Here is a 22,577-nt window from a genome sequence, read left to right as displayed (position 1 = left end):
TCCGCACCTTGACTTTGTCGTTACCTAAATCCGCTTCCATTCCGTCCCGCCGCTATATAAATGGAGCCTAAAGGTCAAGCGAAGGAAAGTCATGTATTTATTACGAGTAATTTATTTAATTAGACAATTATGTAGCGAATTACGGTTAAAATTTAGACCAGGTTTTGTAGGTATTCCTTTCATAGTATTAACTATAAATTCTAAGTTTTACAGATTCACAGGTGGTCTCTAAAAGCATTGTAAGAAACCACAATCTACAAAAATAGCTACTTAAAACTAGGTTAGAAATTAATAACGCTGGCTAATTTCTTGACGCGATTAAGGAGCAAATCTCCTTCGCGGATGGTGGCTTGGTAGAGCTGTGAGCGATCGGCATCTGCGCCGCGTCCTGCGCCCGTTACTACGCAGCCTGCGACTGCATCAATGCGGCATTGTAGGCGACCTGCTGCAGTGAAGCTGGAAGAAAATACAACTATTATTTTAAGGAAATAAACTTCCTAAGGCCCCATGTACATCTAAATGTACATGTATGAAGTGATTCAGAGCCAGACAATATTGTTCGCCTAGTGTTTTATAATGAAAATATCGCATTCGAAGTCTTTATGACTTCCCTATGGTATATAGACGTTTTTCATACAAAACTGAGGGCATACTTGCTTCGGCCTGAAGCATGTAATCATATTGAGGACGTTTTGATGTACATTAGGCGTTTAGCGTTTTTCCCATTATAGTTTGCTGGGTCTTAGACAGTTAATAGCATGATAAATTGGCAGTAACCATTTCATTTTGCCGAGACCCCTACCGCCCCCTTGGAACTCTTCAGCGCCAAGAAGTAGTAGGGGATGTAGGGACCACCTTGGGAAACTATGATTTAGAGGGTTGTATAAATTTCAACCAGGGCACCAGAGTTGCTATAATTTACAATATTGCGTTTCGAGTTTTCTAAAAATAAATCCACTATAAACAGGAACCATCATCATCAGCAATGTCACTGCATACATGTGTACAAAAGCTGCACAAAGAAGTGCCTATGCCAGTGTCAATTCGAAACTTACACATCCATACAGAGTTATAAGAGCACTCACTTGGAAATTTCCTCCTCGACAAACTCCCTAGTAACTCCAAAAGTGTCGGCAATGTTGTCAAGACTGAGCGAGCGATATGCGCGTAGTAACTGCACGTAGGCCTTGATACGAGCCTCCCGCACATAGTGTTGATAATGCGGTCTAAACACGGGGTCCACGCAGATTTGAGTCTCCACCTTAAAGAACATTACGTAAGTTATACACAATTGAATCAACTAAATAATACCTTCCTGAACTCTGGTTGTTTAAAATGATGAATTTGTGATTGCTACATAGCAATAAGGCCCCGTTGTACCTTAACTTGTTATTTTTGTACTTAACATATTGTTTTGTGTTGCCACTGTAATTTTTTTTTAATTTTATTATTCATTTATGAATATCCAACTAATAACTTTGCCACTACACACGCTGGTAAGTAATATATACTGTAGCATAACGTGCAAAACTAGGCGGTATTTTTATCATATGGCCCTATGGTGACAATTATTTTTTATATTTCTACGCTTCTGCCGGAGCGAGGAGTCGCTACCTCGGGGAACCGCCTCGCCATGACTCTAAAAAGTATGGGCCTTTTTGTTTTATTTATAAAAACTAAGGTATATAATGTCGGCTTTATTTCATTTATCATTTTTACAAGATCCCACGGCACAAACAAATTGAAAAGATTTGTTGTTTCATTCATACACAAAGTCAAAGTGATTAGTGTTTTGCTTGCACATGCTTAAAAGAAGATTTTTCTGATACTTAAAATTTGGTAAATATAATAGAAATAAACATTTAAATTTTTTTTTATCTTTCTCGCAAATGTGGTGATAAACATTGTATGCCACACTGGCTGAACAGCTATTACCAACTTTCGGGCCATTAAATTATTGAACCTGTCCTTCCATTCAGACATAACATGATAGCTATGGTTTCAGGCTATCTCTTTGGCAAAAGGGTTTTGTAAGATCCAAGTTTTTCTGTTGTTTTACGTTGTATTCCTACACACCAAATGTTATAACATAATTTAAAAATGGAAGACGTACCCAAGCTAGACTTTTGAAGAAGTCAGCATATCGACACTCATGTAGTGACTCCACTAGTTCTCGGAGCTCGGGGAAGCGCGAGCGCAGCGCCTGTACTGCAGCTCCTTGTCGACGGAGCGCTGCCTGCAACGCGTGCCGCTCCAGGGCCAATGCACATGCTAATACGCAATATTGGATTATGACACCTGAAAGAAAATTTCAATTTAACAGCTAACATTAAGTTTTATGCTGAATATAAACACACGCACACACACACTTACTCATACCACATACAATAAAAACACACACGCACCATTTTGCACATAGAGTTCATTTTTTTTTAAGTCCAAATGTGGAAGAAAGGGTCTTTGATCCATCATACAGGGAATCTAGTATGAACATCAGACTCTTCTTTTTTTAATAATGTATTATATACCCTTGCCTTTGTGTGAGTGAATAAAGTTGTTATTATTATTGTTATTTGAAATATTCCAATTTTATGATTGTCACTTCTTTACACTAAGAAGTGACAATCATAAAATTGGAGCAGGCAGTTTACTTATACTAGAAATAGGCGTATTTGTTAATTCAATTACACATTGTTAGTATTTTTATTGTAGATATCTATCAGGTAGATCCACAGACATATATTATCTAGATAGACGCCGCCCACAAGTACAGCAATTTGTATGAAAACCAAGCATGCCACATTTTTTGCACCCACTATGACGTCACAAGAACTGTTTAGTGATGGAAACCTCCTCCCGCTCGCTTTAAATCGATTGATTGAACGGAATACGCGTAAACATTATATAATATTATTATAGCGCGTATTCCATTCAATTAATCGATTTTAAATAAAATATTTTTTGTTCGAGTATTTGTTGATTACAAGTAGTCGTAATATTAATATAGTAGAAATACTAGAATAAGACAGTTAAGTCCTTTATTTTACTTGTTTTCAAAAAATATTGAATAATTAAAAAAATTAAGACTTTAGTCTTTAATCGTCTTCAAATATTAATATTATTATCCTTCTAATAAAATGAGCTTATTATACAACATCTTTTTGTAATAGAAGATCTTATCGATTAACGTAAATAATGAAAACGCACGTCAATACATGAACTTGCAACTGCCTTAATTAATTTTACTAGATGGTTTTCTGTTGGTAATTGATCAAATTGATGAATGGTTGAAAGGGTGAAAGTGTTACTGCTGACAAAATTTGGTAAAATCTTATTAATCGGAAGAGGTTTACTTAATGACGACCTCGTGTGAAATGTTTGTGATGTTTATTATTTTTCGGATTTCTAACTCTGCTTCTCAGCATATTTGAATAGCATCTTAGGTGGGATAAACTAGACCACCTTCGTCTTCGAAAGCAGCGAACTCATACGTGTGACCAACTCCAGGTTTTTGTAAAGACAGCGCACTGTTAATTCTTTGCATTATATATTTTTTTATGTTACTCGTACTACATATCCGGCGATGTATGTAATTATTTGCTCAGTACATTCGAGGCAAAGTGCTGCTAAAATTATCGAAATTACAGATACTACCGATAACCGATAATTTCATCACTGAAAAAAAAAATGAAACGTTACTAAACGTTATAACAAAAGAGTTATAGAATATTTTTATAATATTGCTAAAATCATAATAATTTTCGTCCCCTTGTTTTCAAAATCGATCAGAATCGAGAACAGTCTTGCCTTACGTACACATCACTAAATGTTAAATTTGGCCTAAGAAGTGTACCAGCAGCGCCCGTACCACGAAACTGAATGCATTATACAAAAGTGCGTTCGTTCGATATTCATGGCGTATTAACAAAGGATCACAAATATATCGCACCAAGTAGAAGCCGCAATGTATTACAAATCACTGAGGCATACATTCGGTTGCATATTTGTTTTCTCGAAATTCATACAAAACCAAAATAATTGTTTTTAAAATAAATTATGCATTACCTGATTACAAAATCACATGCCCGTGGAAGGAAACGTCCCGGTTTACCCATTTACCCACAGTTATGGTGCTTTTCAAATTTATATTGGCACAATTATGCATTTTTCGCGTTTTCGACCGGTGTTTATCTATGGTACCTAACGGTTGAGCGCGTTCCGAAGTGTAGCAGCGGCAAGTAAGTGAATTTCACTTACTTTGAGCACGTGAAGTACGTACACTTGCGGCGTCTATCTAGATATACATATGTCTGTGGGTGGATCATATGACTGTTTGCCGGTTTGTAGATCATAAACTAATACTTCTTCATTAGAACTTGATGGTATTTATTTAATCAAAACTAACTTCACATTAACTGTTTACATATTAGCTCTGACATGTCAGCTCTCACTTTAAAATTAAATACCTAAAATAACATCATAATGTTAATGTACCATTTTCTATTAAATGTTTATAATTATCAGATCTAAATTATCAGAGTACATTTACTTAAACTTGAAGTATTATGCATACAGTTACAAACCTTGCAGAAAATACTGTAGTAAAATAATTGTTGGTCACACTTCAAATATATGTAACAAAATCCATACGCAAAACGGGCACTACGAGTTGTGGAAACCAGCCCATTTCACCATACCATATCATCGGCAAAATTTGAAAACTTTAGATATAAGTCTGGTTTTGGACGCAAACGTTTTGGACCCCTTCTTACACTTTTAGCCGATATTGCTATCCAGCAATTAAAGCTTAAAATATAATTTCTAGACCCTGTTTTGGTTATAAAACAAGGTATAATCATATTTATTTATTTTGTGACTACTCAAAAGTTGACATTAATGGAGGTATGAGTTTTTAGCTAAATTTGCTGATTATGTAACAAAATATAATAGGTACAATCACTACGAGGTATTATCAGCTCAATGTGTGTTACTTCACTGCAGCTTAGGTAACTATACTCTGTCTATTCCAATCTCCGTATTACTATAAATGTGAAGGTTTTCATAAATCTTACCAAAATCAACAAGCTCATAAGACTCAAATGTAGAGACACAGTCAATAAAGAGGTCAGCCGCATGACTGTAATCTCTGACAGCCAGGCAGTAGATTGCTTCGTATGCCTTCAGCTTGTTTCTTGAACGCCAATCACCGCCTTTGTCTACGAGTTCATGGGCCTACAACATGTAGTAATAAGAATTACTTACTAAAGTACTAAAACCAAGTAAAGTAATCTGGTAAAGAATGGATAAGCCTGAAATGCCTTATAGTAGAGCTTATGAACGTTCACAAAAATATATAAAGGAAAATATATCCCTTGTAGTACCTAAGATATATTTTTTTTCTTTAAATTTAATTATTTTCACCTTATTTTACGTTTTTGTACATCACAACTACAAGTTATAGTACAAGTACAAGGTATAGTTTGAAGTATAAACAAAAAATGTTTGTAAATCTTGTTAGTGAACATTTTTACTTTTGACATTTTTTTCTGTAAAAATTAATTTTGTCTAAAATTTTTTTATATCAAAGGTGCTTAAACTTTATGAAAAAAACTTGCACTAAAAAATAAAATAAAAGTAGCACAGTTAATGTAGAATATTATGACACCAAAAAACCGAAGGAATTGATTAACTTGCAGTTGTGGTGTACAAAAACATAAAATAAGGTGAAAATAATTCAATTTAAAGAAAAACAATATATCTTAGGTACTACATGGGACATATTTTTCTATACATTTTTTTTTAACATTCTTAAGCTCTACTATAAGGCATTTCAGGCTTATCCATTCTTTACCGGACACTAAATTATACAGATAATTATTATTTTAGTATAAATCAAAATTAAGACAATAACAAATACTATGTCTTATAAATGATGCCCAAACATATCAAATATGCAAACAGAATTGCATATTTGATATATTTGGCAATCACCATTTGCAGATTAGTATGGGTAGCAAAATATCTGCCTTGTTTGACTATTCTACAAATACATTACAGCAAACACCAAACCCGTGTTACCGCGCCCTGGTTGGTTTCTCGACACACATCAAAGGTGTCAAATAGGCAAATACACAAGTACATCATCCTCACTTTGGTCATATTCATTATTCTAACACCTTATTTCACTCCTTCTACAGACAATAATATTTGTCAGTAACTGCATATTTGTCATTATATAAAAATTTTTCTTGTTAACAGCCAACAAACACCCAATACTGAATACTAACAGCCATGTGAAGTGCATTTAAATATTATTATGTATCATTTATTACATAGGTAATGTAAAATCAATATGAAAGTAAAACTAACAAATTCACCTTGTTAATAGCTTTTTCCATTTCTTTAACATTGCACCCATGGAAGTAAGCAATTCTGAACATTGCAAAAATGGCATCTAGTCTTCTGTTGGTTGTAAGAGTCGAATCTTCATACTTGGATGTGGCCAGTGCCGTGGCAGCCTCTTTATCTCCGATGGAACAAAGGTATTCCAACCTATGAAAAAAATTTCAAAAGTAACAATGTTCACCATTGACCTACCAACAAATGGACATCGGGTCTAATACAAAAAACCACGAAAAAAATGTCCGAGGTTAACCTATACAAACGTAGTGACATGTAACAAAATATAAAAAACTAAAACATTTAATTTAAATTGTAATGTCATTGCAGTACTGCCTAAATTTGCTTACAACAATTTAAGGGCCCAAAAACAACATATTCAGCTTCTACTGGAAACTTAACAAAATGCACCATATTTAGCTTTAACTGAAAATTATTTGAACACAAGAGTAATGGAACAGCCTTTCTAATAAACATTAATTAATTTTTTTATATATATTATTATGTCGAATTTTATACAAAATCACTTAAAAGGTATAATAAAGAGTTGGGCAGATACATACATGCAATTATTACTACAAATGTAAAAATAAGTGTGTACTATAAGAAATGTACCGATATTCTAACTAAACGTAAACTCAAATATCCGATTACGGATAAAAAACGTATTTATAAAAAACGATTTTATTATAAATCGGAATTATCCGATTTATAATAAAACCGTTACGCTTTCGAGTAATTTTGATACTTTTTACATAGACTAAATTAGCTTTTGTTTTGTAATCTTCGTAAAAATACATTATGAAAATTCGAGCTAATGCTATTTCGGGCAAATGTATTTTCTGACTTCTGATAGGTAATCCCATGCCATAAAATGAGTACAACAATATTTTGTTAGTTATTGCTAACGTTTATTAAAAAAATAATTTTAAAAATAGGATTAAAATCAAAGCAACTCTACAGTTTCTTTGTTCTAAATATTTCAATTCCTGGTGGTTCGAACAATTGAAAATGACCAAGAAGTTTATATAAGCTTCTTGAAACTGATGTAATGGGTCTCTTTCCATCTTTTGCGCATACAATGAGTAGAACAAGGACAGTTAGCTATTTCATTATTTCGTGTGCTTTTGTAATTTACATTTATGATTCAGTTATATATAAATTAAATACTAGAAAAAAGTACAAAATAACACTTTTAAATGACAACTATGATAACACTATACATTTGTTTAGTGAAAATATGTTACAAAATCTTGTTTTCACACTTTACTGTAGTAATTTTTACAAATTATTATTTGTACTGCTTATATTGGTACTGCATGATTGACAACCACACTGTCACTCGAACAAACAAAGACTATTGCGCGATTGACGCCCTGTATGCGATTTTAACGCCCTACAGGTGCGGACACTTTTTAGCGCGAACCGGACGTCCATTTATTGGTAGGTCAATGATGTTCACTAACCAGATTTACAAACATTTTATGTTTATACTTCAAAGTGCCAGACAAATAAATCAATTGCCTAATTTCAAACTTTTTTAAAACAAACAAAAGAAATTCCGTTTAGGGTAACCAGGGTTGACTAAATACTTAAGAGTACCACAAAATTACCTACTTAATTTACTTTTATAACGCTTAATTAATAGTAAAGTAAACATTTGTTTTTGGTACATTATGACAAATTGTCTATTTCTTTTTAAAACCTGGTTGAGAGATTAGTTAGAAATAGTATGGGCGCAACATAAAAATTGTAAATGTCATAGAACTCATCCTATGTAAAATGGACTTTAGTAACTTCTTGAATTCACAGAGTAATAGTTTACTTATAAATGAAATAAATTTCTTTAAATCGGTTCACACCTGAACATCCAAGATAACCCAACAATTAATATTGTTATTCTATTAAGTACTGCTAATAATTATAACAAACACTAGTTTGTCAATATATTCTACAAGAAAGTTCACTTCAATTGCATAGCTGGAAGTTAACATACAAAGTTATGTTACCTGTCATGCCACACTGGAGTTTCAGAATCATCCTCCTCGAACTTGGATAGTTTTTCTTGATTCTCTTTTGCCATATCATCATACAATTTCTGATCAAATTGCCATCCCAAATCTGTACACACTTCTTTGTAATATGGAGCCATGTTCCCAGCCTTTATACCTTGTAGTAGTTGCTCTTTCAACTGAGTATTGCCTTTCAATTCAGGCAAGGAAAGTTTGAATTTGATGCCAGCCAGCGCCATGTATTCTGGAGTTTTACCTTCCGCGGATAGCTCCATTATCTGTTTTTGTATATTTAACAAACAGACAAACTATTGAGATTTATAACACTACAAAAGAAAGATGCCTCTGAGTGCTGAAATAATGTATGTTTAAATCTTTTAAAATACACAGCATGCACGTTATATGATTAAAGAATATAAATTTAAACTCTTCTAACTCTCTAATCACAAAAAACCAATTCACAAATTATTAATTTTTACCTCTTCTCGAGTGTTGTTTTGGCGATAAGGTATGGAGATGAATACAATATAGATTTATTTTATTAAAAATGATGTGTCAGCAGCCCCAACAAAATACTTCTCACAAATACCATAGCGATAGCGGGTTGAAAAATTTACTTGTCATCTTTAGTGCTGCCATTTTCAAAGTAAAGTATAAGTCATCAATACAACCGACGAGTCAAATCGATCGATTCTATCGATGAAGCTTTAACATTGGAAAGACGAAGAAGAAATGAAAGTTTTGTCTCGTCTCAGTGTCAGTTTCAGAAATAATTTATTATTATTTCCTTTATTAGTGTTAAGTCACTGTTCAGCAGGAGACGTGAAACCTCCTACAAAATCTCAACGTTAGCAAAGATCTGGGAAAATCTATTTTCCAATCGGGTCTACTGTCACCTACACTAAAAATTGTGCCCCCTTATTAAGGGGCACATTCTTCTTGCATTGCCGTCCACCTAGTCGTCCACCGCGTAATGCGCAGGCCACACCGCGAACGAACTATAAATTATTTTTTCATAGTTCGGTTCACTTTAAACTAACAAAACGATCCCGCTAGCTATCACGCACATACTCACTACTTACTACGTATTTTAACCGACTTTAAAAAAAGATGTTTTCAATTCGACTATATGCTATTTTTTTGTATGTATGTTACGCGATAATTCCACCATTTGTGAACCGATTTTGATGATTCTTTTTTGTTGGAAAGAGAGTACCTCATGCCGGGTTCACGAGTCTTTCACTCGCGTTTTTCGCTTGCTTGCTGCGTATTGCGTAGAAATCTGACTTCCGCACAAAGACGTTCACGAGTTTTCCGCTTTGCGTTGCGGAGAGACTTGCACGCATGCGCCTTGCCTTTGTTTGGGTTGTCGACACTCTGGAACCAGCTACTTCTCTGTGATTGGCCAGTGGTGCTATCATCTGTAAACGTACCTTGTTGCTTACGTGGAAATATCAAGCTTGCTAGATATCAAACTTACGCCACACAAAGAAATCCAACGCAAAGCAAGCGACCGGCGCAAGCGTTAAACTCGAGAACAGTCCTATCTGCGCGTACGCGACAGATCTTTACGTATGTGCGAAGCGAATCACGCAAACAAGCGAAGAACGCAAGTGATAGACTCGTGAACCAGAAGCGGCACCGGAACGGCATCAGAAGTAGTCCCATTTAAATTTGAAGAAAATATTCGACCTCAAAGGATGGTAAACTAGGGGATGAATGACTTTTGAGGTCGGATTTTTAGTACTCTGTACCGAGGTTAGGTTATCCTAGCTTAGCTTTGCATGCAACTAGACTTGTATAGTTCATGAACTACGAACTATTGGGAATATATTCCCGACACTGACCAACGTGAACTAGTTCGTCTTGTACGGTTTTAATAGTTCATCGTTCTTTTTAGTTCAGTACGAACTAGGAACTATCTCCGTTGATAGTTAACCTGGCTTTTATTCAGTAGGAACTGTACGAGCGGGACAAATAGCGATCTTTCGCTGCTTTTAGTACAAGTTCGAGTGGGATGTACGATTGAACATTGCCAGCTCGTTCTAAGATTTCTCTAATCGTATCAACATTCTGTATATATGTAAGCTTGCAAAAAAGTAAGTGCTCATATATACATATATATATATATATATATATAGGTGTGGTAGGTATCTGCATGTATAATATCAACCTACGTGTACGAGTATATGAAATAGTTGTATGTATGTACCTAAGTATTGTAATATAATATTTTAAATACACCGTCGTAACTACAATTCTTGTTTTGTAAAAAAAAAAGGATATTTAGTTAGAAAGACAGTCTTTAACCATATAAAATATGAACGAAAATCAAATAGTACCGATTCCACAGAAATTGTATTTTTAATCGACTTAAAAAAAAGGAGGAGGTTCTCAATGCGACTGTATGTTTTTTGTATGTATGTTACGCGGTAACTCCGGTATTTGTGAACCAATTTTCATGATTCTTTTTTGAGGGTACCTCCATAGTGGACCCATTTAATATTGAAGAAAATCATCGACCTCGAAGGGTGGCTGTTCACGCATGAAGATTCATTTTTATTGATAGCGCTAAAATTTTAGTATAATGAGCAATTATTTTAATGGTTGATTTTGCTATTCTTTAATTCAAGGCGTTTTTCTCTCTCAATATACTTTGAGTAGTGAGAACCGATTTTTATTATCTCCTGTGTCAAGTTCCGTATAGTGGCGAACCAGGGGATTAATCCGGGTTTGTGCACTTTCCGGTAACCGAATTCAGTAAAACTTGGTAATTATATGTAATTCCATGTACTTCTGAGGTCGGTTTTTTTTAGTACTATGTACTGAGATTATTAAATACTTTTAATACAGTATACTATTGACCTCATAATACGAGAAGTCCGTAGAAGTAGTTCATGTGAATAAAATTACTAGTTTGTAGCGTTTGTAGTGTAGTTCAGTGTAACTAACTAAGGAATTAGACGAACTAGAAGACCGACCTAGTTCAGTTGACCGATGGAACTAATTAGGATCGCTCCCTCTAAGGACCTCTACATGCAACTACGTGAGCTAAGCTAGCTTATCTGGCATAGTTGGTCGCATGCAAATAAGTAAACTAAACTAAGTAGTTAGCTTCGTTCGCGATGCGGCTTGCGCTTAATACAGGATTATGAATGTAGTTCGCAGTATGTACGGTTAATTGGGCGATTTATACATTATGTTAATAAGAGCGGGGCCCTAACAAGGGATCACGGCACTTTACGCCCTTGAAATCCGGTGGCAAACAATAAGTGTTTAAATCTTCTGTCAATTTTTATTATTTTTTAAACTTAGTTAAAATTAGGGTAAGGGACAGCTCGCTGTGCGAATGCGGGCTGGACGAAGGAACTCCGGATCATATTTTCTTCAATTGTAACAAGTACCCAGTCTCCTTGTACGATGTCCTTCCCTCAACCATTCTCAAACCCACAAATTTCAATACGATTTTAAGACTTGTGGATACGTCTTGCATCAATGTCCTTTGTGATTATATGACCAGCAATAACATTTTATAATTTGTTTGTCCTGCCTAACACACTTACCTACTAACATTTGTCTACATATATTGTTCTCCGTCCCTTTCAGGTAATTCAACAGCTCTGCAACTTTAAATAAAGGTTTTTTTATATCACATTGTGCTCTCACAATACTCATTGAATAGCAGTCTACAGAAGCCCTTAAAATTACTAAACGGAAAATTCGACACTGGCGAAATCTCAAGGGTAGCGCAATGGCTTAATGAAGCAAAAAGAAGAACATTATTTTTTAAGGTTTGGGATTCCCGTGAATAATTCTGCCAAATTTTGTTATTTTTTTATTGAACGAAAACTTATTTGACGTCAATTGTCATTCATCGTGCATGTCAATTTGACAATTTTATTATTTCTTGTGATGCTGGTGCGATAATCATTTTCATTGATACCTATGTACTACAAATCCTTAAATAATTTATGAAATGCTTTGTTAGCATTCAGTTACAAGTGTTGTACTCGTAGGTGCATCAACGATGAATAAAATGGACCTGAATCAACTCGTGAGTCGTAATCAAACTATTAAAATAGTTCCTTCCATTGAAGAATACTTGCGTTCCACTGGCCTAAATGTGGACCTGGACGACAACGTGAAACTGTGGCTGAGTCAATTGAAAATAACATGGAAAACTTGGAAGAGAAGTGCAGCCATCGAAAGCCACATTGAAATGTTTTTCTACTCTGTACCAGATCCACACAGGGTAGCTCTTGTTTTTGTCATCAAATGTGAAGAGTTCAAAGATTGCAAGCCAAAAACGTTACCGTATTTTATCATAGAAACTTTGCAAAAGTGGTCTCAGACAAATGGGGTGTCTCCTGAAGATTCATTAAAATTACCTGGATATCATGTAGCAACACAACAACGTAACCAGCACTTTCTCAACTTGATTGTAAAGACCTACAAAATCTACACTATCAAACAGACAGTACTACCCATGGTCAAAGACTTGATAAAGGAGGATAACTGCAGACAGGCATCACAAATTGTGATAGCCATGGAATTATATGATGATATACCAGTTGAAGATTTGATATTTCCATTGATCTTACAGGACAAAGCAAATATGATAGATGAATATTTAACAGAGTGCCCTGACCAGGTTAAGCCATTGTTGTCATTTTTGGATGGCTTACTTGACAAAAACTTTAGTATCCGTGAATATGTGCAAAAGTACATAGAGGAGAAAAAAATTGGTCATATCAGGTATGAAAAATTACATTACAAGCCTCTTGGAAAGCTTGTGGCCCGCTTATGCAATAAATTTAACATTCCTATTGAGACCTGCAGAAATCTCAGCAAAAATCGAACTACTGGAGGACTCAGATATTTGATACATCAAAAATACCAAGAGAATAATGTGAGCTTGTCTGTATGGGATGACTTAGTTAAAGATTCATTGAGGCAGAGTGCCGACTCGGCAAAGGAATTCATTGATATGTTAACAGATTACGATAAAAAGGAAGCTATGAAATGGGCAGAGTACTTACACATACCAAAAAGTGATTTACCTCTTGCTCTAAAAGATTTATCTTTAAATGAAGAAACTAATACAGAAGAAGATTGGGATACTCATTTGAATTCTATTGCACCACAAGAATATTACAAATTTGAACTGAGAAATGATCAAATAACAATTATTGACAATGCAGAAAAATTTTATGATTTGATCAATACTAATTTAGCTGAGTGTAGTGTTGTAAGCATTGACTGTGAATGGAAGCCCTCATTTGGAGCCTCACAATCTCAAGTGGCTTTAATTCAGATAGCAACTTTAAATGATGTTTATCTCATAGACACATTGATACTTAACAAACAGGAATATTCAAGTTTCTGGTATACATTCCATAAATCTCTATTAGACAATGCTGAAATCATCAAAATAGGTTTTGGTCTTGAGCAAGACTTGAGGGAAGTGAAAGCTTCAGTTGTCGGTTTGAGCAACATAAAAGTTAAGGGTGAAGGACTTTTAGATTTAAGTTTGCTTTGGAAAAGCTTGTTGGAGAGTGGTCTAACATTACCAAGTAACAGTGACAATGGTGGCAGCAGCCTCAGTTCTCTTGTGCAAGCATGTTTTGGTTTACCACTTGAAAAGTCAGAACAGTGTTCCAACTGGGAACTCAGGCCACTAAGGAACACACAAATACAGTATGCTGCTTTGGATGCATATGTTTTGATGCAGATTTATTGCTTCTTGCAAAATTTATGCCAAGAACAAGAGATAAACTTTGAGGAAATTTGTAATGATGTAATGCTAGAGGGAAAGAAAAAATGTTTGAAGAAAACAAAAACAGAAAAACAAGCAATGGATAAACATCAAGTTAAGTCAGCACAAGAATTAAAACTTTTAGTTGAACCTATACTTTCAAACTTATTGACATATCTAAGATGTTGTGGAGTTGATACAACAGTGATGCCAACAACAATGTTGTGGTATGATGTTATAAATTTGGCTATTTCAGAAGACAGACTGATTATATTATCTAAATTAAAATATACTCCAACTAACAATTTTCCTCAGAGTTCTATATTAGACGTAGGGAAAGGCACTGTAAAAGATCAAGTGCAAAAAATATTTACCAATTTTAATGTAAGCATTAGAGAGAGTGACCTTTTATCTCGATGTTTGAATTGCAATAGCCAGGAGTTACGAAAACTGTCACCTTCTGAAGTTTCTAGCATTTGTAGTAACTACCAGTATAGTGTAAGCTGTAATATAAATTACCAAAGACAACTCAGTGATGATGAAGATGCCGAGTATGGCAATTTTCTGAGTGATTCAGATTGTGATGATGAAATAGTACATCCAGTCCAAAACATGTATCACAATAATGTACCAAGTAAAGACTGTGTGACTAATAAAGGAGTCCCAGTAGACATAACCAATGTTGACAAATTAGCAAAAACACAAAATCCAGGTGTTCTTTGTGACAGTTGTGGAAAACTGTTTTGGGAAGATGATGATTTATTAAAGCCTGTTGTTGGTATAATTTATGATATGACTAAACTAGCCGTTAAGCTCCATTGAAATGCTACAAAAGAAATAATAAAACTAAATTACCTGTAATATAATCAAACAGCAATAAAAAGTATTTGTTAGATTTTATTGTGATTTATTTGATAATAATCAACTATTCATGAAATAGTAGATATTACTTATACAAAACTTACATAAGAGGCATATTTTATATTTTAGAACAAATTTTATAGCTGGTATGTACAAAACAATAATAAGTAGAAACAATGTGCAAGGTGATTATAATAATTAAGGCACATGGTTTACTTCATTTGAATGTGTAACAATATCTTTGCAATATGAAATATTTAGATATTAAGCAATTCTGTTTTTATTTTGCACAAACAGCATTGTTCATAAAAGTACTGCGTACGAAATGAATACTAAAAAATTACACTGAATTTGCGTTTCTCTTTAAATTCTTCTACTTCCTTTGTAGTTAAATGTTCATTACCTTTGAGATTCAATTCTTCTAGTTGTAGTTTAGGAAATCCCTTCAAAGTTGTTAGTTTATTGTTTTCTAGGTTTAATTTCTGGAAACAAAATTGATTGAAAATTCATCACATACTTATACACAGGAACACAAATATGGTACATAATGAAATATGAAAGTTCCTATTATCAATTGACTTACCTTACAATGTGGAAGCAATATCAATGATGGTAAGCCACAAGAAATTAAATTCTGCTTAGATAAATCTACTGTTTCACAGTAACTATAATACTGTAAGTGGGGCAAACTCGTAATTTTGTGTTCAAAATTTATTTTTAATTCGAGACCATTTTTCAGACAATCATCATACAGTTGTTGCTCTACACTCCACTTGGTAATCAAATAATCATAATACCCTGTGCGAAGTTTATCTATTGTTTTCAGAGTTTGTAAATTTTCTACAATTTCTTTGTGGTATTTTTTACCATCAATACAGTATAAGAATATTGTAGTTGTGAGCAGGGTCCCTGTAACAAAATAAGTAACATGCATTTCCAAAATATATGCCCGATTTAATTACTTTTGATTTTTTTATGTTACTAAGTGACAGGATGAACAAGTCTTGGGTCTGGTGGTAAGCGACACGCGTGTCCATAACAGTTGCAGTGCCACTCAGAGCTTTAAATCACAAAGATCTGAGGGGCACTGCCACTACGCCCGTCACCCTAAGATATAAATTGACAAGTCCCATGTGCCTGTAATTTCACCACCACCCTTAAAACCGTCGTTGAAAAAACCAAATACAAAAGATACGACGCAAGCACAGAAAAATTCCTAAGATCCGCCGGTTCGTTCCCTGGTTTAGTTGGTATAGCGTCTGCCACGGTAAGCTATAGAAGACGTCAGTTCGAATCCGGCCGGATCGAAGGAATTTTTTCTCAGTGTTCGATCTTTGTATTAATAATTATACTAAATTTAATACTTTATTAAGTAGCAGAGTGTCCTAAATCTTGCTTTAGTAAAATAAAGAGTAGTATAACTTATCAGCAACTCGACAATGTCTGCCTTATGATTGTTGTAACTTCTATTTTAATTAATAAAGGTGTATAATTATGAATGAATAAAAGAATATTTTGTTTGACACCTGTATCAAAAGAAATTAGTGTAGGGACTGTGCATGGCAAAACTGTAACACTTACAACCTTACCAGTCTGACCATTTGCGATGATTGACGGATTGGTGGTAGCGGGTTACATACAGGGTAATTTTTATTAATGAAAGTTTAGACAAAATCCACATGCATGGTTTCTTTCATCAACTATATTTTCCTTCACTATAAAGCAAGTGATACTGCCGAAATAGTCATCAAAATCTAACTATTAACAATATCAAATTTCATAGCTCGAATGGTGAGTAACTGCTGTCACTTACATTTATTGTCAGGCTCCAAAGCAAGCAACTGGCGACACGAGTCAAGCTGATTATTCAACTCGTCAATAACAGGCCCTGAATATTTCAAACTGAAGTCGACATGCAACTTCCCAACATATATTAGAGGCTTTTCTTCTACAAATTCTATTGTGTCAATTCCTGTTACACTTTCAAAAAATGCCTAAAAATATAAAGACATAGTCAGTCAGTCGAGATTAAGTTGACAAGGTAAAATTAACTTCAGAATTGTGCATATACGGAGTATATGTATATAAAAAAAACTGAACAAGACAGAAAAAGTTAGAAGACATAATGCACCTCAATTTGCATGCCACTGGTAATTTCTTCATTATGTTCATATATCCACAAAACGTCACTGTGACTTCCTGTACAAGGCACCCAATTACCATTTATCACAACATTATTTACAGATAGCCTTGTTAACAATGTGATATAGGTTTGCACAACGGGATCACTGAATGCAAATGTTGTTTTAGAAGGAGTCACAACACATGCCATTAATTTGCAAGTTCTCTTTACAGCCCCTGAAAATTCATAGTAATGTACACAAATTTGTATGTATGACAAACCATAGTGTATGTAAAAAAATTCTCACATGAAACGAAATACTGTACTAACTCAAAATTACGGAATTACGAAAAGACAATTTAAAGAAAAAAAAAAAATTAATGAACCCTGTTGCGAATAATGTGATTATTTTTATTTATAAATAATACTTAATTATCCATTTATAAACGAGAATATATATATTGCTTTCCTAGTTTAGGCTCCTGTCTCTCGTCGTGGTGAATGTGCACCGACCCCACGGCACCGACTCAACCGGCGGCAGGTAAACCCGGGGGTGTTTTAGTGGGGTAGGCCCTCCAGTCTGGAGGGAGAGTCCCCACATAACCCCTGAGTCTCCCTGGGCTCAGGGGTATCTATAAAGATTTCCCCATCGTAAAAAAAAAGGATCCTGTCTCTCACAACAATTAATATGTAAGCTCTGTTCCATTACTTTTAATAATTTATTGTGGGAGAACAACAAACAAGTGCATATATTATTCAGTATTTTTTTATTTTCAAATCGTGTTTTCTCTATTCCACAACTTTGAGTTACGGTATTTAGTTTCGTGAGCGATATCTTAAATAAAATTAGAACCATATACTTACCTAACAACCATCTTTGGTAAAACCAAGCACTAGTGTCATCTGGATCAGTGAATGCTGCACTTTGCACCATTTTCAACTCCTGCTTGTGACGAATTTCTTCCATGGGGCTATCGGTTATAAGCTGTCCTCCTGTAAAATAACGGTGATTTCTTTACAGTTAATCAATACATCGAATTGCACTACCTATAACAACTAAGTCTAAAAATGTATATTATTAATATTAGGGGTTAAAGTATGAAATTGCCGTTTTATTGCAATAGGTTCTTTGAATTTTCATAGAATCTTCATGGTTTGAGGTTTTCGAATGAAACTTTTTTCAAAAGGTTTCTGTGATTTTTTTTTTTAAATTTGAAACATTTGAATATCGACTTTCAATTGTTTTTGTTATTCAATTTAGACAAGAAAGATGGATACTGCGAAAATTCGAGTGATTTTTGAATACGAGTTCCGACGCGGAACTAACGCGGCAGAAACAGCCCGCAATATCAATGCTGCGTTTGGAGAGGGGTCTACTAATGAACGCACCGTGCGATTTTGGTTTAAACGCTTTCGTGATGGAAATTTCGACTTAAAGAACGAGTCACGAGGAAGACCCAGGTGAATAACGATGAATTAAGAGAGACAGTGGAAGCCGATCCTAGTCAAACTACCCAGGAATTAGCGGCATGGTTTAACGTTACCTTACCCACAATATTGACTCACTTGCGTCAAATCAATAAAATAAAAAAATACGAAAAATGGGTCCCTCATGATTTGACTGATCTGCAGAAAGAAACGCGTGTTGAAACTTGTGTTGCCTTGTTGAACCGGTACAGAAATGAAGGAATATTGGATCGAATTGTAACATGTGATGAAAAGTGGATTCTTTATGATAACCGGAAAAGAAAAATGCAATGGCTGACCCCAGGTCAAATGCCACAACAGTGTCCTAAAGCAAAACTTACCAATAAAAAGGTAATGGTAACTGTTTGGTGGGCTCAGCATGGTGTTATTCACTATAGTTTTCTCCGATCTGGTCAAGCAATAACGGCAGATGTCTATTGTGCCGAACTCCGAACCATGTTGACAAAACTAGCAGTAAAACAGCCCCGACTCATGATTCGATCTTCACCATTATTGCTCCACGACAACGCGAGACCTCACACAGCACGAGAAACCATTTTGACCCTTCAGGAACTGCAGTTAGAAACCATTCGTCATCCTCCGTATTCACCAGACCTTGCTCCAACGGACTACCATTTTTTTCGTGATTTGGACAATTATCTACGTGACAAGAAGTTTTCTTCCCAGGAGGCAGTACAAAATGCTTTCACACAGTTTGTGCAGTCTAGATCGTCGGAGTTCTATCGCAAAGGCATTAATAACCTTCCCATTAGATGGCAGCAATGTATAGATAATAATGGCAACTATTTTGATTAAATAAATTTGTTAAAAATTTAAAAAATAAACAATTTAGATTTTCAGTACAAATCGGCAATTTCATACTTTAACCCCTATTATTACTATACATATTTGCTTATTAGAAAGAAAGAAAGAAACCTTTATTCGGCTTTTCACGAATAATATTAGAACATAATAACTAACACAAGATCTGTTAAAAACAAAGAAATATAATGTATTAATAATTTTAACAAACTAATGGAGTAATTTCACAAAAATTAATTGAATATCAATTCAATAAAAAATTTAAAAGAAAAAGAATGCTAAAATAACTAATAGATTAAAAACGAAAGTACACAATATTAGCCAAAACGGTTAGCCAGCTCAGCTTTAAGCTGGGCAGCATCTCCGCACTGGTTTTCAGCTGGAGCCTAAGAGGAGGTAGATGGTTTCAAACACTCAACATACAAAGTTAAGTATTTAAAACCAAGAGTAAATTAAAATAAAATTACAAGACAAGTTATAAGATGACAAAACTAATTAAAAACGAGAATATAATTATAATTAAAAATTATTATATAATATATTATAATTAATATATAATATATATATTTATAAATCTGCATTGTGCTTTTAATAAAGCTATATATTATATTATGCAAAATAAAAAAGTATTATCAAGTAATGTTCACATTACAATACATGGACTACAAAATAACATTTTTCAACATTAATTTGCTTATTCATCTAATTAGTACAACATGTTCACACAGTAAATATGTGAACATGTTTGGTTTCAACATAAGGGTGTTTTACACCTAAACAATTAGTGTTTCTAGAGCAACTAATATTTACCTTTTAAATCAGGATACATCGCTACCAATATTTTGCTTCTGTAATGCCAAGCTGAATAGTTTGAAAAGTTTTCATGTAGCTTCTCTGTTGTAAACTCAAATTCATCCTTGAGTGATGGTTTGCTTTGACTGACCACAAATCTTCTGTAGTCCCATGTGAGGACTGAAATATAACCAATTCTTGTGAATCAGGTAGACATAAAGACTCCTTAAGGCTTGAACAGTCGCGCATGACTTTTGACGATTTGACCTCTAAGCAGTCGACCACTCGCTTGTACTTACACAAAGTCAAATAAAGATAAGTTGTAAATTAGAACACAGAAGAGTCATAAATGTTTTTTTGCAATCTATACCTACGTTGTTGTTCCCTCAGAGACTTTCGAGAATAAACCATCGTAAAAATAACCATTATATAATATTTTAGGGTCAAAATCGTAATAGCATAAATAGTGAAAGTATTAGGTAAATCGTGCAATGATTTGATCGTTCGTTGATAGGATCAATTAACAACTAATACTTTTATTCGCTATATTTTAAATGCATTTAACAAACTTCAATATTTACTAATTAATTATGCGTCATTGAAAGTACAACTTTTATGTATTATTTATTAAATTTGTTTTATACAATACGTAAATAAACACTTAGATTAATAATAAAAAATAAATAAAAGTGATATCGAGTTCTTAGGCTTTCGCGATGTTACACATAGGAAATGAAACTATTTTTCCGGATTTAAATCGCGTATATTTGTTTTTTCAAACAAACCGATATTTTGAGCCCTTTACATTTTTACCATGTTGATAGTCAAGCCATGGGACCTGTTCAGGGCCCGAAACGTCGGTTTGTTTGAAAAAACAAATATACGCGATTTAAATCCGGGAAAATAGTTTCATTTCCTAATAAAAGTGATTACAACCAATACGACTAATTTGTTTTTAACTGATGGAAATTCGAACAATAAGAAGTACACAGTACAGTATAACGATACCTACTTTGCGCGAGGTTAAGTAAATATACATTAAAATAGGTGCTTTATTAACTAACTTGTTAACATTAAAAAGCGTCAAAATCTAAATAGCGAGAACAAGTTAGTTTAATTGAAGTCGGAGTACTATTTTCTGGTTGAAGCATGGGTTCGTCAAGAAAATATTTGCGGTGGTGATTTTATTTCTTTGTTTTCCATTTTCTTTAAACCAAAACTGCTGCAAGCGGCGGTGGGCGGAAAATGCAATGCAGTATAGTTTCATTTCTACTAAATAAAGTGGGTATGTCTTTGTGTCCCACTGTGCAGCGCGGCGCAGCCTGACGTCACCAGCTTGTGCCACCACGGGCACTACAAAGTGTGTCTAGGCTTCTCAAATATAAGGTATATTTCTTTGAAAGGCAAACATTGGCTGAGCGACATCGGACTGCTTAGAGTGAACTTTGGAAATAGCAATACAATATAGAACTTCAAATGTGTTAAATAAAATGAATATTTCTTCTCACGGGAATATGCTGTGTGTGTGGTCGTGTTTTAAACGATTTGTAGATTTTACATAAAGCACGCATGCGAAGGTTCCGGGTTCGATTTCCGACAGTACCAAATAGGGAAATGAACTTTTCTAAAATGATTTTGGTCTAGGTGTTGTGGAAAGTGTAGCTGAGGGAATTCCGTAGCTCTTGGTCCTGGATTTGATTTCCGGTAGAACCAGTTTCGGAAACGATATTTTCTAAAATGGTTTTGGCCTATGTGTTCTGGGTAGTGCCGCGCAGGGTATTCCGTAACTCTTGGTCCCGGGTTCGATTCCCGGTAGAACCAACTTGGGAAATCGAACTTTTCTAAAATGGTTTTGGCCTAGGTGTTCTGCGTAGTGCCGCGGAGTGTATTCCGTAACTTTTGGTCGCGGGTTCGATTCCCGGTAGAACCAATTCTTGGTAGTGCCGCGGAGTGAATTCCGTACATCTTGGGCCCCGTCGATCGATTCCCGGTAGAACCAGTTTCGGGAACGAATTTTCCTAAAATGGTTTTTTGCTACTAGGTGTTCTGGGTAATACCGCGTAGTGTATTCCGTAGCTCTTGGTCTCGGGTTCATTTTCCGGTAGAATCAATTTGAGAAATGTACTTTTGTCTGTTCTGTTGCATGTTGCCACCTGGTCTCAAACTAGGGAACTCCCTGTGCTCCTTATGAGTGCCAGAGAAACTGAATCCAAGCATAGGTATTACCAGAAACCCAGACCACACCCAAGTCCAGGAAGTTCATTTAAAAAATTTGTTGTATCGGGAATCAAACCCGAGACCAAGAGCAACGGAATTCACTCGGCGGCACTACCCAGAACACCTAGGC

The 22,577-nt window shown here is 34.7% G+C and overlaps 3 protein-coding genes across 4 annotated transcripts in view; 1 reads left to right on the top strand and 2 right to left on the bottom strand.

The window, feature by feature from the left end:
- Positions 1-104: 104 nt before the first annotated feature.
- Positions 105-8,993, bottom strand: LOC113234757 (26S proteasome non-ATPase regulatory subunit 6). Of its 2 annotated transcripts, none has more exons than XM_026470232.1 (7): positions 8,891-8,993; positions 8,409-8,689; positions 6,378-6,552; positions 5,073-5,232; positions 2,114-2,298; positions 1,086-1,261; positions 105-456 (listed from the first exon to the last, which is right to left on the bottom strand). In XM_026470232.1, exons 2-7 carry the CDS (start codon positions 8,684-8,686, stop codon positions 282-284), a joined length of 1,149 nt encoding a protein of 382 aa, XP_026326017.1. In that variant the 5' UTR covers positions 8,687-8,689; positions 8,891-8,993; the 3' UTR covers positions 105-281. The 2 variants fall into 2 exon arrangements, with proteins under 2 accessions (XP_026326017.1, XP_026326011.1); XM_026470226.1 differs by having other exon boundaries at positions 8,409-8,763; positions 8,891-8,909.
- Positions 8,994-12,447: 3,454 nt separating this feature from the next.
- LOC113232095 (exonuclease mut-7 homolog) lies at positions 12,448-15,048 on the top strand. Its single transcript, XM_026466732.1, has one exon. The coding sequence runs from the start codon at positions 12,448-12,450 to the stop codon at positions 14,986-14,988; it is 2,541 nt and encodes an 846-aa protein (XP_026322517.1). The 3' UTR covers positions 14,989-15,048.
- Positions 15,049-15,224: 176 nt separating this feature from the next.
- Positions 15,225-22,577, bottom strand: part of LOC113232104 (geranylgeranyl transferase type-2 subunit alpha) — an 11,730-nt gene continuing 4,377 nt past the window's right edge. Inside the window, exons 5-10 of the mRNA XM_026466744.1 lie at positions 20,249-20,410; positions 18,014-18,142; positions 17,159-17,385; positions 16,841-17,021; positions 15,611-15,936; positions 15,225-15,509 (exon numbers count right to left, since the gene is read on the bottom strand). Of these exons, the coding sequence (XP_026322529.1) occupies positions 15,360-15,509; positions 15,611-15,936; positions 16,841-17,021; positions 17,159-17,385; positions 18,014-18,142; positions 20,249-20,410 (1,175 nt within the window). The 3' untranslated portion in view covers positions 15,225-15,359. The remainder of the gene's footprint in view (positions 15,510-15,610; positions 15,937-16,840; positions 17,022-17,158; positions 17,386-18,013; positions 18,143-20,248; positions 20,411-22,577) is intronic.

This window comes from Hyposmocoma kahamanoa, unplaced genomic scaffold (assembly GCF_003589595.1).
Source record: "Hyposmocoma kahamanoa isolate Upper Pololo Valley unplaced genomic scaffold, ASM358959v1 102, whole genome shotgun sequence".
In the NCBI taxonomy this organism is placed as follows: Eukaryota; Metazoa; Arthropoda; class Insecta; order Lepidoptera; family Cosmopterigidae; genus Hyposmocoma; species Hyposmocoma kahamanoa.
The sequence above is the reverse complement of the archived record's forward strand: the minus strand, read 5'-3'. Positions and strand labels throughout refer to the sequence as shown.

Excerpts from the sequence above, each read along its gene's own strand:
- LOC113234757 (XM_026470232.1), bottom strand. The coding sequence starts at position 8,686 with ATGGAGCTATCCGCGGAAGGTAAAACTCCAGAATACATGGCGCTGGCT. Across the intron at positions 5,233-6,377 it reads TGGAAAAAGCTATTAACAAG|GCCCATGAACTCGTAGACAA; the intron begins GTGAATTTGTTA and ends TACATGTTGTAG. Across the intron at positions 1,262-2,113 it reads TCTTCAAAAGTCTAGCTTGG|GTGGAGACTCAAATCTGCGT; the intron begins GTACGTCTTCCA and ends ATGTTCTTTAAG.
- LOC113232095 (XM_026466732.1), top strand. The coding sequence starts at position 12,448 with ATGGACCTGAATCAACTCGTGAGTCGTAATCAAACTATTAAAATAGTT.